General features: G+C 54.9%; 1 protein-coding gene across 2 annotated transcripts in view; it reads right to left on the bottom strand.

Moving 5' to 3' along the window:
• Positions 1–4,718: 4,718 nt before the first annotated feature.
• The window catches only part of Rps6ka2 (ribosomal protein S6 kinase A2), a 242,718-nt gene continuing 230,374 nt past the window's right edge, over positions 4,719–17,062 (bottom strand). For both annotated transcript variants that reach the window (XM_027939377.3, XM_027939376.3), the window contains 6 exons: positions 15,843–16,001; positions 13,665–13,826; positions 11,271–11,347; positions 10,007–10,124; positions 8,487–8,624; positions 4,719–7,641 (listed from right to left, as the gene is read on the bottom strand). In XM_027939377.3, coding sequence (XP_027795178.1) covers positions 7,516–7,641; positions 8,487–8,624; positions 10,007–10,124; positions 11,271–11,347; positions 13,665–13,826; positions 15,843–16,001 — 780 coding nt within the window. In that variant the 3' untranslated portion in view covers positions 4,719–7,515. The remainder of the gene's footprint in view (positions 7,642–8,486; positions 8,625–10,006; positions 10,125–11,270; positions 11,348–13,664; positions 13,827–15,842; positions 16,002–17,062) is intronic.

The raw sequence follows: 17,062 nt of genomic DNA, 5'->3' as shown, positions 1-17,062 counted from the left end.
GAGGGGAAGGGGTGGGTAGGAGGCCCTTAGCCCAATCAGTGCATGAATCCACCTAACTGGATAGGCAGGTGCCGTGTGGCTGGGGAAGGTGGGGCCCTGGGCCTTGCCTTTGGGAAACGGGTATCTTGTCGCCGGTGAGTGGGGCACTGCTGCTTCCTTGACGGCATGCCCTGGCTGCTTTCCTCCTCTAAACCCTTTGCCACGTTCGCCTCGCCTCCGGCCCAGAGCAAAGGAGTCGGCCATGCATGGACTGAGACCTCGGAAACCATGAGTCCCAATCAGATTTTCTTCCTTTAAAATTGTTCTTCTCAGGTATTTTGGTCACAGTGATATAAAAAGCAGACCTCAACAGTGCTGGACCAAGAAGAGCTGGGCCTCCTGTTGATACTCTGAATCTCGTCAGCTGAAGCTGGTTCATGTCCCAGAAACCCTGCGTTTACCAAGCAGCCCTGGGACTCCCGGTGGCCGCGGTGCTGGCTAAGGCAATTCTGCTCACAGCTTTTCAGGGGTGTGATGCTAAAGCTCATGCAGAGGAGGGAGATGGGCCCTGACGGACCCTCACACACAAGTCCCTGACAGTTTCTCCTGCCATCGAGGCCTCGAGGTGAAAGCTGGAGAATTCCTCTGAACCGTGTTCCTGGGCAGGCCAGAGGCGATGACAGTCAGCATTCAGCCCTGGGCACCTCTGCTACCTGTCACCCAGCCCCGCCCACAGCTCTGCCAGTTCCTCGCTCCAGGGTCCTCGATGGTGCCCTTCCCACCTGCCCAGATATGGCCCCACTGCAGGGTCACCCCTACGCATGATAGCTGAAAGGTCTGACTCTTGTCACCTTCCATGGGACCCTTGGAGGAGTGGTGCCGGGCACCTCCTGTCCCTTTCCTAGCAGAAGAGCCATGTGGACCTGGGAGCATGCTGGCCGTGACCTGTGACACCCTATTTTTTTGTTTGTTTACTTGTGGCTGGGGATTGAAGCCAAATTAACAAGAGAAAAGTAGAGGGTGGGGTGGTGCTCACCTGTGACCCCAGCTCCTCAGGAGGCCGGGCAGCAGTACGCAAGCCTGGGCACTTTAGAGATACCTTGTCTCAAATATAAAATGGGCTGCAGATGCCACTCAGCGGGATGGGGCTTGCCTTGTGTGTGCCAGGCCCCGGGTTACATCCCCAGTGCCAGCTCCTGTCCCCAGGAAAGGAAAAGAAAGAAAGAAACAAAAAACCAACAACAACAAGGAAAGAAAAGCACACATTTATTCAAAATAAATTTTACTTGACGTGGAAACCTTTGGGAGAAAAAGCCCTAAACACAGGGGCCTGTGCTGCTTGTTTCTGCAGTGCGGGCTGCTCCCAGGCCCCAGGCCTGCTGGGCAAATGCTCTGTGCAGAGCTACGCTCCAGTCGGGAAGAAGCGCTTGCTTGTTGGAATGGAGTCTCACCATGTTGCCTGCGCTGGCTTCGAGCTCCTGGAGAGGGGGCTATTGCAGGCACGTGGAGGGGCCTGTGGGGGTCAGGAAAGTGCCCCATCTTGGCTTCAGAGCAGCAGGTGTGTCCTGCCTGCCCTCCTGAGCCTGAGTAACCTTACCCTTGGGTTTGCTGGAGGGTGGACCAAGTGCAGGACTGTGACTGAAGCCCAAGCTGGGACATGGGATGGCGAGCGAGCAGACGTGCGGGGCCTGTGTCTTCAGAGCAGGCCGCTCCTCTCCTCTGGCCATAGGGAGGAGGTGCCTCCAAAACAAGGGTGGGAGCAGGTGAGGGGAACCTTCTGCTCCTGCTGTTTTCCTAAAGACGAAGGGGCCATGTTTGGGGATCCCGTTCTGAACCCTGTCACCCTATGGCAGAGGGTTAGCATGAGAGGGTTGACTCCGGGGCCGGGCGACACCACCCAGATGGTCAGTCAGCTTTGTGTTTCACATGTGTCTTGGGAGACTTTGAGAGAAGGTGGTTTGGAATCCCTGGGGTTTGGGGCTGGTTGGGGGCTGGTACCACAGCCTGTCACCTCCTGACAGTCTCCTGGGGCTGGGATGACGGGGGTCGGGGAGCTGGGATGAGGGGTGGGTGTCACCACAGGGCTGCTTTAGTCCCGCTGCACCCTGACCTCTGGCTGCCTTTGGTGTAAAAAGTCAGGCATTGTGAGGACAAATTTCACTATTTTATCACTATCCTTGAGGATAGGGTTTAGAGATGACTTTGGCTACTGTTCATATAAAATTCTTTTTGATTGAGGTCTTTGTGGTTTTGGAATTCCTTGGAGGTTTTCTAGATTTTGGTGGGAGCATTTATAACGAGGGTCAGGTTTAATGTTATGAGTGAAATTTTGGGCTACAACAACGGGTCTTAGACTCAGTGATGAGCCTGATTCTGATCTTAATTCATTTAAAACCCCTTTCCTCTGAAAGCACTCACGCTGACTCCAGGTTCCCAAGTCCATCATTTTGAATAAGGAAGAAGTAGAATGCGGAGCCTGTGGGTCTTGTCACATCTCCACCTGGCCAAAGTGTCCAACTCCACTGTCTATCCTGCGTCCAGAAGCAGAACATGGGGCGCTAAGGTCAGTGTCCGCTCCCTGGGGTGTGGGCAAGCCACAGGACGACGCCGGGAGCAATTGGACTGGGACCCGGTACTGTCACACCCCAGTGAAGCCAGAGCCATTGCTTAGAATGCTGGCCTCCTGGCCCAAGCTTGGGGGTGGTAAGGAGAGCAACTGAAGATCATTGCTATGCTGTCTGTCTGCCTGATGTTTGTCCTCATGAGAGCAAAATGACAAATAGCCAAATTGGACAGATGTCATATACTAAAATTGATTTTTAAAGAATTATTTCTTGAGATGGGGTCTTGCTATGTTGCCTGGGCTGGCCTCAAACTCCAGGGCTCAAGTGCTCCTCCTGACAGGGGACTGGGATGATAGGGTGGGGGAGCCAGGATGAGGGGAGGGTGCCTCCGCAGGACTGAATGCGCGCAGCCCTGGCTTGGATCCCCAGCACTGCCAAGAAGGAAAAATCCTATAAAAGACACCCTTGAGGTAAGGTATGGCCCGGCACAGCCACGCCTTCCTCTCCCAGGCCTCAGTGGATGCTGGCACAACACTCATTTCAGCATTTGGGACAACAGTGACAGACCTGTGCCACTTAACTGCATGGGAAGTAAATCTGCAGGGTCTCTTGCATTTCCGCAGGAGGCTTTCTGCCACCTTCCAGAGGATACCTCTAGAGGGACAGTGGGGTGACAGAGCAGCTTCTCCTCCAGGTGAAGGACAGGGCAGGCGCGTCCTGCCTGTGGGATAAAGTAGCCCCTTCCCGAGCCAACGGCAGGTGGGTCTGTGTGCAGCCCCCCTTGAATGCTGGGGTTTTCTACGTTGGGGCCCCCAGCTGTGACACATTCAATGTGTGCCAAATCCGCCCTGCCCCTTCTCCATCACCCTATCAGTCATGGGGCCAAGGGGCCTGTGAGCTTGTGGGGCTCTTGCTGTTTCTATGTGGTCTGGCCCAGGAGCTCTGGATCTTCATCCAGGGTCCTCGAGGCCAGAGAGCTAAGTAGGGCAAAGTCCAGAACCTTCCCAGTGCTGACCAAAGACAGAGTAAAGCTGGAAGCAGACCCACGCTGGACCGTTTGCACTGCGGCAGGTGGAGTAGCACTGCCCTGCGTCAGCACCTAACAAGTACACATCAGGGAAGTGACAGAGGGGACCCCGTGTGGCAGAGGGAATTCAGGTGGCTGATGAGCTGATCTTCAGCTAGGGCGCATTCTGGCTCATGCCGCCATGGGGGCAGAATGTAAGACGTTCACGATTCTCAGCCTTCTATTTTGGGCTGAAACTGAAAAAGAGTGAATTTTGTTGTTCTGTGTCACAGGATTGAGGATTTTCTGTAACAACAGAGGATTATTCATATAGAAAAGTAAGGTGTACATTTCCAGCTACACATCTTTGGTCTGCGTTTTGTGAGCACTCCCTGGGGTGTGGCAGAAGGCAGGATTTCTGGAGCATCTATTGTTTGTTCTGACATTCCTGCAGACTTTCCAATGCTTCTGTCTCTACGGAAGTCTGTGGGGTTCAGGAAGAGCCCCCACTCTGCTAGGGCAGCCTAGAACATGGGCGTTTACGTAGCAGCATGAATGTCGCAGATGCATGCGTGTTGGTGTGGCACGCGGTACGTGGCCTGTGTGTTCCTGCTGACAGGTGCTGACTGGGCATTCACCAAGCAGGAAGAGGAGAGCCACAGACCAAAAGTGCAGATGTTTTCCTTCTGTTTTAGAAAGGATGGGCCTGCGAGGCCAGGTGGCAGAACACAAGAGGACTGTCCCCGAAGCCACTCTGGGTCATCTATTTTGCTGTATAACACAACTGTGTACTGTCTCCCATGGACACACCCATCCCAACACACAGCAGAGCTCCTCACAGGAGTGCACGCTTCAGACACTCAAATGCACACACAAACACGCAGGAACACATGCATGTGCCCGCACTCCCACATAGACAGCTCACGCTGCCCCTGGACAGAGGAACTCAGGAACTGTTCCTCTGCACATGTGCACAACACGCGTGCACACACAGGGGCTCCATCTGGAGAGGCAGGGATCTGCCCACTGCCACAAGGTGTGGCGAGGTGGCAACTGAGGCTGCAGCAGCGTGGACACGGTGGGAGGGGACAGAGAAGGAAGGAGTGGACTGTTATCAGTAACCACACAGAAAGTCCAGAGGCCCTTGCTGTGCTAGAAAAATACCACACTTCATAAAACCCATGTTTATTCAAAAAAATCTATTCTGAAATTCTGGAAAGCATAATAAATACCTGTACAGTGGCCGCCGTCTCAAACGCAAATACACAGCGCTGACATGAAACGATCTGTAAACATAACTGCTGAGCTTGTAAACAAAGTGCTGAGGCGGAGGAGCTGGGTGAGAAGCGAGTTCGACAGGACAACCAGGACGCTGCATGGAGTCCCCTCCACTGTCCCCCACACCTGGGGACCTTTAGCGTCCTCTTCTGTTCTAGCACACTGATGACTCTCAGAAAGGTGAGGGGCAACAAAGCAAGTCCGAAATGGAACGGAGAGCGAAAAGCGCAAGGCAAAGATCCCGTGTGCATCCTCAGAAGCGATGCCAACCGTAAGCAGTGCTGGTTGACATTAGGGGCCATCGTCCCTTGCAAAGCTGACCAGGCTTCCAAACGTCTACACGCAGTGTAGTGCAAAGTCCCTGCAGGCATAACCTTGGGATGAGCGAGTCCTTGGTCTTCCACGCTGACTCTGGGTGTGTGTACCAGGCTCCTCCCAAATGAGGACTGTCAGATGGGCCCTGGGGGGTGGCCTGAAGGACCGCTCAGCCTGGGGAAGGAGGCCTGGGTGTGGGCTGGGTTGCTCTTGGCGGATTCTGTGGTGTGTGCTGTTCAGAGGGATCACGTGCTCTGCATGGGCAGGAAGGGCGACCGAACCTCCTGGGAGCCTGTGTCATTTCTGCAAAGCATCCGGGGCCTCTCATCTAGTGGCAGGTCCAGGGACACCGGCATCACACACCCCTGCTGCTCCGAAACCACCCTTGCAAGTTGAGTTGAAGGTGGTCCCCACAACTTCTTTGGGCTTTCTGCGGAAGGACGTCGGGTGTCATTTTGTTGTGGGTGGGGGTGGGAAGGTCAGGCGTTTTACAGACTCGGCAGGGCTGAGCGGACATCCTCTGGCGCGCAGGGAGACTCATGTCAAGCAGAGTTTGGTGTGACGCCTCCTTGTCCCTTTGGCATGCTTGTGGCTTAGAGCGTAAGGCATAGAAACAGGCACTGCTGGAGAAGAGGGCGCAGGCCATGGAGCCCGCGCAGGGCGGGCCTGCCCTCTTCCTCCGGGATGCGTCTCACCACTTGCCCATCCTCTCCTCCTTGGAACCCAGCCACCCAGGCCAGCGGCTGTGGGCTGCTTGTGCCCATGGAGCAGGCAAGATTCAAGGGTCTTTTGCTCATTTCCAGGGTGAACCGTGACTGGGGCCACCCCTTTTCCCTAGGTTTCTGACAAGAAGTGAGATTATCCAAAGCCAAAGTCCACAGCCATCGGGATATCAGTGTAGCCTTGGGGAAAAGCGTTCTGCACGGAGAAAACAAGAGGAGCGCCCAGCAGCACTGCGGGAGCAGGTATGCAAGCTGAACCCCACCTCTCAGGGTTCTCTAAACAAAGTAAAAAGCCTCATGGAATAAAGCTTGTGGAACAAGTTTATATTTTAAGGCCTGAAAACAATTAGACCAAGCTAAGGAGAGTTCTCCAGAACGCAGCACTTTGTTGGGGAGCGGGGAGCTGGGTCCTAGGGTGAATGAGACGGAGGAAAGAGAGAGATGGAGCGTCCGTGGAGCCTGTGGGGGGGGGGTAGCCCAGCATCCCTACTGGAGCTCGGGGACCACAGGAGTCACTCCTGGAGGCTGGGCCTGGGCCGGCCTCCAGGAAGCTTCTCGTTTGGTTTTATTCCACAAAGGTGCGTAGCTGGGCCCGCCCTGTGCCAAGGGCCCTCCAGGGCACACACCACACCAGGGACACTGGACATCACTGAAATGTCGATTTAAAAACAGATCTAAGTAACAGAAACACAAAACAGCACAAGACCACAGCCCCACTCAGTGCCTCCCTCCTGGCGGAGACAAGGGCCCTCTGCCTTTGGGTGGGCCTCGTCTGCCTGTCCTCTCCAGAAGGCCTGAGGAAGGGTGGGGAGACAGAAGAGCCCACTCCTCAAACTCTGCAGTTCTCTGGAGGGTGAACACAGTGGACCCTCCGCCTGGGTGGGCATGTGCGGGGCTACGGTGTCTGGCAGAGCAGAGCTGTACCCTCCAGAAGGGGCTCCCTGGACCAGAGGCCAGGGGTGGGAGCATGCTCCGAGCCTCTGTGGGGCGACAGGAGCTCCGCCCTGCTTGCTCCTGCGGGGGGTCCACTCTGCACTGGTGAACTGGGGGTCTGGGAGCAGAGACCTGCTTCCTGACTCCTGGGTGGGCTCTCTGCCCTGATCGAGGCAGTGATGGAGGCAGGAGTCCACCCCACACCTTACTCAGGCGTCGGAGGGCATAAGGGACAGTTCTTTGGACAGCTTTGCAGGGACCAAGTATCTAACCTGGAGGCCCCAGTGCTAACCCAGGCAGCGGCTGGACCACACTGTGGTCCTCCTCTGTAATAAGGGATGCCTATGGAGGGGATCTGACCAATCTCTGGCTTCAAGGCTGGAAAGGATGTCTCCCCATAAACACAAGCCATGACATGAAAAGCCCCCGAGACCAAGGGGACCTGGCTCCAACGTGGCGATGTGAGGTGATGTGCGCTCATTTGGTTTCGCTCAGAATTGAAGGAGAGCAGGTGGCAAGGTTGCTGTGGTGTGGCTCAGAGAAGTCACCAGGTCAGGACCCTTTCTGGGCAAAAAGGAAACACAGAAACAGCGAAGGCCAGCTCTGCCTTCGTGTTGGATGTGTGGTCCCTCGAGATGCCACAGTGGGGCCCTGCGGCAGCGTCTGCGAGCCTGAGAGGATGCTGGGCAGGAGGCAGGGCAGCGTCTGGCCGTGGCCGCTACAACCTGGTGGATGTGAGTCTCTTCATGCCCCTGCGTTGGGCCAGGCTGGAGGACAGCACAGGCTCCAGCCGCGGCGCCTGAGGCGTCCTGTTCAGAGCAAAGTAGGTGGCTGCCATGGCACCCTGCAAGAGGAGGGGAGGGCGGGGCTGAGCATGTGCCCAGCCGTTCCTGCATAGGAGCTGGAGACGTGCATGCCCCCGGGCAAGGTGGGGGATGGGACCTCGCTCCAGGGCTGCTGGAGAACCAGGCAGCGAGCTCCTGAAGTGCCCATGGGCAGTGGCACACCATATGCCTTACTTCCACTGCACCCTGCCACCATCCCACGCCAGCCTCAGGTGCTGCTCGTGCCTGGGGTATTCAGGATCACGTGGAGCCCCAGGAGGAGGTCACGTGATCCCCTCACTCTCACGGGGAGGCCAGGCCTGTGCTGGGGCCTGTGGGTCTCCAGGAACACATCTCCAGCCAGTGCCGGGGTGTGTTGAGCTCAAGTTTTCACTCTGGAGCCGTGTGCACAGGCACGGATGATGCTAGGTCGGCTCTGATTCACCGGGATGGACCCAGAACGGACCACTCCACATGGGACAGAGCAAGTCCTACAGGGCGGGCTCTGTGCACATTTCTTAGAAATGTCCAGAAACAGGGTTGCCTGAGAGATGACTCCGCTCCCAGTGTCAGCTGCTGATGGGGACCTCTGTAGGCCTCTGGTCTAGAATTGAGGGCTCTTGAACTTGGGGCCCTACAGCCATGGCACCTGCCACCCCCCACCTGCAGACATTCTCATGCAAACCTGAGCCCTGCATGTGACTGCATATGTGCGATGAAAGGTATGACAGGACCCAAGGACACCTATTTGTGCCTGCAACTGGTAACTCTTTGGCGCACTTTGGTCTCCTCAAATGAACCTTGAGATGTCAGACCTGTTCTAGGTTTCCCGTGTCCACTGTGTGTCCCCACTGCTGGCTGGTACCTTCACCAGGTGCACGTCCTGTCTGCTCAGCTGGTTCTGGGACAGGAACTCCCTGTTGACAATCCACGGGTGTTTTAGTACTTGCACTGCTGTCAGGCGCTGCTGTGGGTCCACGTGGAGCATCCGGGACACAACGTCCTGTGGGGACAGCAGAGCAGAGTGGGGGAGGGTGTTGGGTGGTCAGAGTGGTTCTGGGAGGAAGCCGCTGCAGTCCATGGTCATGAGCATGCACGTGCTTTTCAACCATCACCAACTCGGCCTTCTGAGAAGGCCGACCTTTCACTAAAGTCTTACCTTCAAGGGAACCTTCAATGATGCGCAGAGGTGCTGAAATACTATTTTAGTGAAATGATATCCTTCCAAAGGGAGAAGTTGAAATGATGAACATCCCACACAGAGAAACCAACTCAACAACATGGAGTTACGTTTTATTAAGGACTATCTACAGATATTCACTCCGAGTAACAGTCGCTGTAGAATTGACCATCTGCAGCCATTACCTATGCCAGTGGGCCCTCATTCAAACAAGGCAATTCTTGTTTGGTGGTAAGGTAATAACAGAAATCCCTCAGTGTTTGAAGACAGCGGTCCACCTCCCACAGAGCCACACATGAGTGTGGCACACACCTGCATTGCACACAAGACCTGGAACATCTGCGTGCTGGATGCATCTGCTCTGTGACGCCTCATCACCAGGAGGCAGACCTCACCTCCCTGCTCTGAACTTGGGGCCCTACAGCCATGGCACCTGCCATGGCACCGCCCAGGGAGGACCAGGGCGAGGTCCACGTTCTCTCCACTCTCCTTCCTTGAGTCCCTGCACCACATTCGCCCTGGAACACAGGCATCAGGGAGCACGCCTGATGTGGAGGAGGATGGTTCAGAGAAGGTATGGACATCACCTCAAGGGAGAAACGCTACGTGCGGCAACAGTGCCCCCCGCAGAGAAGTCCAGTGCCTTTCAGTGTTGAAAACATGACCCTCCTTAATCCTTCCTGGAGGTGCCCCTGTTCCAAGTCCCCAAGACCACCTTCCAAACAAGCATGGGCACCTAATCTTGGCCTGAGGCTCAGCTTTGGAAATAGAGAATTAAGACAATTCCTATACGCACTTCAGACAGAGTGGGTGTGCAGCTGGGAGTCCTGGGGTGTCAGCGCCCGAGACCCTAAAGACAGCTGCCTTCCCTTCACCATCACCTGCCCCATCAGCTCCTCTCTATCCTCTACCATCACCTCCACAGGACCTCCACTACTGCCACCTCCACTATGTCCTCTACTATCACCTCCACGGGACCTCCACGACATCCACTAACGTCACCTCCACAGGACGCACATTACCATCACCTCCACTATATCCTGCCCCATTTCCTCCACCAGTAGTTTTTCGGCTATGAGGCTTAAGAACCCTAGGAGAAAAGTCTCTCCACTGCTTATGTGGAGGGCACCCTCAGGGCCTCTCAGCAGTCTGGATCCTGCAGAGCCTCCAGGAGTGGGAAGCGGGAACACTGGGCGTGCACTCACCTTTGCCGCGTCGGATATCGAGTCCCAGTTGCCCCCCGAGAGGGCATACTTCCCGCTGCCAATCCTGGCCAGGATCTCCTCTGGAGTGTCATCTGGTCCATTTGCAAAAGGGGTGAATCTGTGTAAGGGGTGAACTTATGGCAATGAGTTTCATTTTACAATCTACACTAAACACTGACACTTTGTTGCTAAAGGGAAGGACTGCTTTCTTTCCCCTGGTGTTTTCTAAGCCCCAGGTTCATGGTGAAGCTAAAGTGCCTCCTAACATGACTTTCCCCACATGGTTGATGTGGAACTGTGCTGGGGATGCAGTTTCTATGGTGTAGTGATGAGAGCCGAGGCTTAAGGTCCGAGAGACCCAAGGTTGACCCATTACTAGCTCTGGGTTCTTAGACAAACCAATTCTTTGAGTCTCAGTTGCAAAACGGGTAACTAATACAGTGGTGGGAATGGTAATGGTCACAAGCCCACTGGCATGCAATATGCCAGGCGCAGACAGCACCATGTGACCAGCATGAGATGGCACGGTGACCCATGGTGTCAGCAAGAGCTCTGTGCTCCTCTCCAAACCTGAACCACAAAGCCCTGCCCCTTGTGGGGGATGCTAACTGTAGGGTTATCATGCAACACCTAAGACAGGCCAGCCTCCTCCTGTGAGGGCCTTCGCCACAGCAGGCAGGATGGGGTCTATGTCCAACACGGGCTCCACAGACCTGCAAACGCAGGGAACCAGTGGCTCTTGTAGGATCCCAGTCCTTCCTGGTTAGAAGAAGCCTCTCCTCACTTATAGGTTGGGGCTTCACCAAGGACTCAGAGCTAGTGAAGGGGGACCTGTCCAGGGGCAGACAAGGTCTCTTGCTATAAGGCCACACATCTTGTCACTGGACTAGCCTGTATGTGTCTGGTAGCTGTGAGAGTCACTAACTGGCAAGCACCTTCAAAGAGGCCACTTGACCCAGAAGCCTCGGCAGATGCCTGTGGCTCAGGAGGATGTTTCTCAGGCACAGATGTGGCTCCTTTCAAGAGTGGCATGTGTAGCAGAGAGAACACGGGCTAGAAGGCACAAGGCCTGGGAGTTTTGTTGACAGGCAGAGTTGGAGGAAAATGCATGGCTGCATTTCTTATTCTTGCTCTTCAGAAGTCTGAGAGAAACCTAGGCGTGTTGCCTACACACGGCAGGCATCTGCCCCCACATGTGCCAGGGTGGGACCAGCCACAGGGGGCTCTGCCACCTGCAACTGACACCCTGTAAGGCCATTCTTACCCTGCCAGCATGGTGTATAACAGGATCCCCAAACTCCAGACGTCACATGCCGCGTCATAGCCTTGCCGCTTGAGGACCTAGGCAGGGACAGCAGTAGATGTTTGAATAGGCAACTCACGTGCCCAGTGTGTCTACCAGGGACACAGAGGGCGGGTGGGGAATAGCAGGGCAGGCCCGCTGCTCCCTAGGACACAGGTGCCCTGAGTGCTGCAGCAGGGTCCCTCACAGAGAGCACACAGTGCCACGGTGCTTGCCAGGCTCTCAGAACCTCATGAAAGTGGAATTATACAATATTTGTCTTTTTGTGCCTGGCTTATTTCATTTACTGTGATATCTTCAAGGTTCATCCGTGTGGCACGTGCCAGGATCCCCTTCTGTTTTAAGTGATATTCCATCCCGTGTACACACATGTTGTTCACCAATCCACCCACGATGGACCTTGCATTGCTTTCACTTTGGGCTACTGTAAATAACACTGTTATGAACAGAAGTGGAGAAATGCGTCAGTTCTGTTGAGCGTGTAGTCGGAGGAGCTACTGAGGTGGCCTAGGATCACCTACTCCAACAGAGGGCAATCCTCCAATCTTTTTAGAGTTGAATAAGGTGGGGAGAAAGTGGCAGGGATGGTCAAGGATGACCTAGGTTTCTGGATTAAATGGGGTCAGGAGCTTTGGTCAGCTTCCCCTGAGATAAGGGCTAGGAGCCTGCCTTACGTCTGTGCCTCCCTGCCCCTGAGAGCTGTGCTGTGACACGCAGGCGCAGCCAGCACACACTGAAGGAACTGAAAGCTCCAGATGCAAGCTCCAGCTTCGTGATCCACTGGCCAGTGACCTTCTATCGCTGAGCACGCTGAGCGTGCCTGTCCTGCACCTATGAACGCAGCTAGCCGTACATACTCTGTCCATACAGTGAGCACAGGAAAAATCAGCAGTGCTTTGTAAAAATGCCCGAGTTACTCAACAATACAGCCTTCTCTAGTCAACAGACCCAAGGCCTTGGGACCCCAGAACGTGCCTCTCCAAACACGCCTTGCTGGCCTGAGGCTGTTGAGCTGAGAGCCAAGCAGTCAGTGCAGGAGAGCTCTCTGTCCGCCCTCCATTTCCCTGAAGATGACACAGGTTCGTGAGGACAGAACATCCCTGGGCCTGCCTGCAGTACAACATGGGCCAGCATCACATCAGCCGACACCTGCTGTCAGGCCCTCCCCTCAGTGGCTGCCCAGGGGTTCTGGGTGCTCCTCTGTCCTGTCACTTCCTTAAGAGGCCCCTGTTCTGGGTGGACGATGCTTCAGAATCAGAGCTCTGGGCAGCTCCTAGAGCGCCCCACTGCGGAGTGGCTCCCATACCCGACGTGACCAAAACCTGTTTGATTTTTTCTTGCTCATCTGTCTTTGTTCCAAGGGTTCATTCCAACAAAGAACTGGTAATGGCTGAAGAACAATCACTTTCCCCTCTGCAGGCCCATCAATATTAACTTGGATATGAGGCACTGTGGAACTTAAAGCCAGGTTATTTTCAAAGGGGCCACAGGTTGCTTAAGCAGACGCAGAGCTCCTGGAGAACCTCTCAGTGCCTCCTGGCCCTGCCCTACTGCCCCAGCTGCACCTCAACCCGCACCGGGCGTGGGGCAGCAGGCGTGAGCTGTGGCCGTGGGTTTCCTCTGCTGGGCCCCATCAGGTGCCAGGCCTGACTCCCCAGGACTTGCTGTGCATTAAACCACACTTGTTCCACAGCAGCCTTGACAATTTCAACCAGAAGAACCCAGAGTCTAAAGCCCTCTCCATCCCTGATCCTCCTGTTCTCTCACCTCACCCCTGTGGCTCCATCCCTTTGTTCCCCACCAGAGTGGTCGTCATGGACACACCAGGGACGTGAGCCCCCAAAGGAACTGGCTCCAGTGAGCTTGTGAAGGGGTGTCCACAAGATGGCTTTGCTGAGATGCTCTGCAGTGAGGGGCAGGGAGAGGGAGGGCCTGTGCCTGTGGGCGAGCCTTCAGAACCCCGGTGTTCTGAGTCCCGCGGCTGCTGACACTTTGGAGCAAGAACTACAGTGCAAAGAACACTCATCTCCCTCTGCTGTGAAAGAAGCCTGGAGGCCCTGCCTCTCATCACAGTAGCAAGCATGCAGATTTGATCCAGATCCTCGGCATGTTTTACAGGAAGTGTCGCCACTTAAGTTTTTTCAATTAGGAAAGTAAAATGGTAACAGTAACTGTTGAGATTGGCTGATGCCTTGATTCCCTGCAGCAGGTTCTCTCGGGTACTTTCTGGTGGCGCTGCAGATGCACATGGAGATGCCTTAATACCTCAGCCCTCCAGTGGTTTGGCTGTGGGAGAGGCAGGGCACCTCCTTGGGTCCAAGGGGTTTGACTTTCCCTGGGTGGGAGGGGCCTTACCTCAGGGGCCACAAAGTTCGCCGTGTAGCAGGGCGTCATGAGCAGCCCATTCTCGGCTCGCAGCTGCTTGGCAAACCCAAAGTCACAGATTCGGATGGATTCAGGGTTTCCGGACTCGTCCATGTATAGGATGTTACTTGGCTTCAGGTCCCGGTGGACAACCTGCAGGGCAGGAATCGCGCGGCAAGCGTGAGCAGGAGAGAGGAGGCGTGCCAGGCGGGAAGGGCACTGGGCACTTAGGCCAGGTCCTAGGGCAGCAGGCGAGCCAGCCGTGTGACCAGAAGCTCATGCTCCAGAGGGCCCCGTCTCCCTTCGCTCCTGCCGGTCACTCAAGACCCAGCACCCACACGCTGGCTTTTACGATGAAGGAATGGATGAGCCCCTGTCCTAGATAAGGGGACGGCTCAGTGGGGCACTGCCCAAAGGGCGAGGCAAGGAAACAGGAATAAAAGTGTTCCTAGTTGTAGCCCTTGTGCCCACTATGGCCAGGCACTGCAGGGGCTGGGGCGCACCAGTGAGTACTACTGTCACTGGTGTGCTGACTCAGTGACAATGGCTGGGACTCAGGGCCACACAGACACTCTGTAAGTGCATCTGTGCGGCGTGAGGCATCTGCGCTGGGAGCATGAGCCACCGGACAGTGAAAGCTGTCACCATGGCAGTGCTGGCGCCACTTCAAAGCAGACCAGCTATTTAGGGCACAGAGCGATGTCTTCTGAGGGAACAGAGGACCATTGTGAGGACATGTGGCGTGTGCCTTCCTGGCTTGGACCTAAATGTCCCAACTGTTCTGTTACAACCCAGGGAGAGGACCATGAGGGAAATTAAAGGGACACGCTCTGGCAATCAGGCTCAGTTCAAAGACTCCCGAGGGCAAGGAGATGAAGGGTTTTGGTTTCAGTTCCATTACCCCCCCACCCTATTAAACAGAAGAACATCTGCAGAACCCTCATCCAAAGAGGCTGCTCTAGAGTTTGACTGTTGGGGAAAACATACTTAACACCCCCAGACTATGCAAAAAGGACCCACTGTGTGGCTCTGTCCTGGAAGAATATTCTCCTATTCAGAGATTAACTACTTTTTTTTTTTTTTCAATGGTGCTGGTGATCGAGCCCAGGATCTCCTGCATGCCAGACAAGGGCTCTGCCACTGAACTACATCCCAGGCCCTTTTTATTTTGAGATAGGGTCTTATTAAGTCACTCAGACTGGTCTTGAACTTGTGCTCCCCCTGCCTAAACCTCCCCAGTAGCTGGGATGACAGTTCCGAGATGATAACATTTTGAAGGTTTACACCTTGCAGACAGCTGGCCAAGACGGAATTGCAGGCTTCATGAGAATGCTGGAAAGGAAAGAGAGGCAGGTGGAGGGAGGTGTCCTGTGGTGGCTGCTCCCCAGGAGGCTAGGAGTGCCGTCTGCAGCCAGCGTGTGACCAGAGGTGAGGTCCTTAGCCTTCCTGTGCTCTGTCTCCTTGTCCGTGCAAAGGACATGGTCTAGACTTTAGGATTCAGTAACTGATGAGCTTAGCTCAGCCCGGAATGTGTGAGGGCTACGTGAAGACCAGCTGCCGCTGCCCTCTCTGCAGGCAGTATCCTGTGCCTCTGTTAACAAATCCAGCTTCACACATTGCCAGTAATGAAAATTCTAAATTTCTTTTTATCAAGGCCAGAGAATTTTTTGGTTTTATTTTGGCTAAAGTTGATAGAAGTAAATGTGATTTATTAACTCAACTCCAGGACACACTACGGGCACAAATGACTTTAGACCCTAGACAGGTGGCAGAATGTACCAGACAGGTACCTAGATAGGTCTGATCTAGACCCTATCAGCCCGGGACAGAACAGAGCTAAATGGCCCTGGTCTTCCACCAGTCCCCATAGGTCCACCTGCCCAGCTGCTGCCCTGAATAATTGTCTGTTCCTCTCTTGCTCCCCGGCCTTCCATCGGTCTATTTTATAGATCTTCTGCCAATGAGCCTCAGAGGGGTGGAGGGAAAAGAGCATTTTCCTCCTTATTCCCTCGTGGAGGCACAGACTAGCTGTGACCTGGGAGGAGCTCAGGGATGTCCTCCCTGGAGGGAGCTCAGGGACCGTCCTGCCTGGAAGCCAGGACTCCTGCAGGCTCCAGCTGCCCCCAGAGGCCCTGCTGTCCCAGCACTGCCGCCTGCCCTGCGCCTTACCCCCTGGGAGTGCAGGTAGTCCATGGTCTTGGTGATGGTGCACAGCACGTCACTGGCCTCGCGCTCCGAGAAGTACCGCTGTCGGAGGATGCGGTCGAGGAGCTCCCCGCCACGCATCAGCTCCATCACCAGGTACACGAACTTGCCGTCATCATACACCTGGGGGCCAGAGGAGGCGCACAGAGCTCCAGGACCTGGCTGTCACTCTCACAGCCAGCCCAGGGAGGGTAGTCCTGGTGACCAGGGCAGAGGAGAGAAGCTGGGGGGACAGACTATGATCTGGTCCAGTCAGGCCAGGTGGCTCTCGGGGAGAAAACAACTTTGACACCTGACTGCCAACTGCAGTCAGAGCAAGCAAGGCCTGTGGATGCACGTGGGACAGTCGAGTTTGGCTGAAGTGGACCGTCCAGGGACACCGCCGGCCTTGGTGAGACAGACATAGGTAGTGCGACTGCAGCATCCCACTGCAAGTGTAGAGTCCGGGGTCCTGCTTCTCCAAGCAGCCCCAGTGATGTCCCTGTACCTCACTTTACCAAGTAGGCCTGAGGGAGCCATGCTTTCCTTCCAGGGGGGGTGACAAAAAGAGAAGGCTTTTGTCTATGCTGGCTTTCATCTCAAAAACTCAATTAAAAAAAAAAACAACAAAAAACAAAAACTCTGGCCACGTTTGTGCCCATCACGTGTGTGAAGACCATGCGTGCACCCAGTCACCAGGCACACGCGGAGCCCAGGGCATCAAGCCCTGAGAACTTGATGCAAAACGGAGCAAAGGACCTACATATGCTTATTTTTAGCTCACTAATCTCCATTTAAGTGACAAATATCCAGAACAAACTGCTGAAATAATGAACTTAATAAAAGATGTAAAGTTAATTTTGGCATGATTCTACTTTTTATTCATGTTTTTTGGTGTGTCTGTTTTTGAGCCTGTGAACACCAGTGTTCTACTTTTGACCGGCCTGGAATCGCTCATCCCAAATGCAGCAGCAGTGGCTTGGGAGGCTTAGGGAGTCTCTGCTTGTGAATGTGACGTCATAAAGACACCACGGAGAGCACGCCGAACCTGTGTGGTGGAGGCAACCGCAGCCCGAGGACCGGAGAGAGCCCCACTCAGGCTCTCTGTACCTGAGACACTTGCTCCTCAGGCTTCTTGGGAATGAACTGAAGCCTGAGGACCTGGAGGGACATGGAGGTGGCCCTGGGCCTAGAGGCTCTGGACC

This window comes from Marmota flaviventris, chromosome 6 (assembly GCF_047511675.1).
Source record: "Marmota flaviventris isolate mMarFla1 chromosome 6, mMarFla1.hap1, whole genome shotgun sequence".
Classification (NCBI taxonomy): domain Eukaryota; kingdom Metazoa; phylum Chordata; class Mammalia; order Rodentia; family Sciuridae; genus Marmota; species Marmota flaviventris.
Note: the sequence above shows the minus strand (reverse complement) of the source record. Positions and strands in the feature narration are given on the sequence as shown.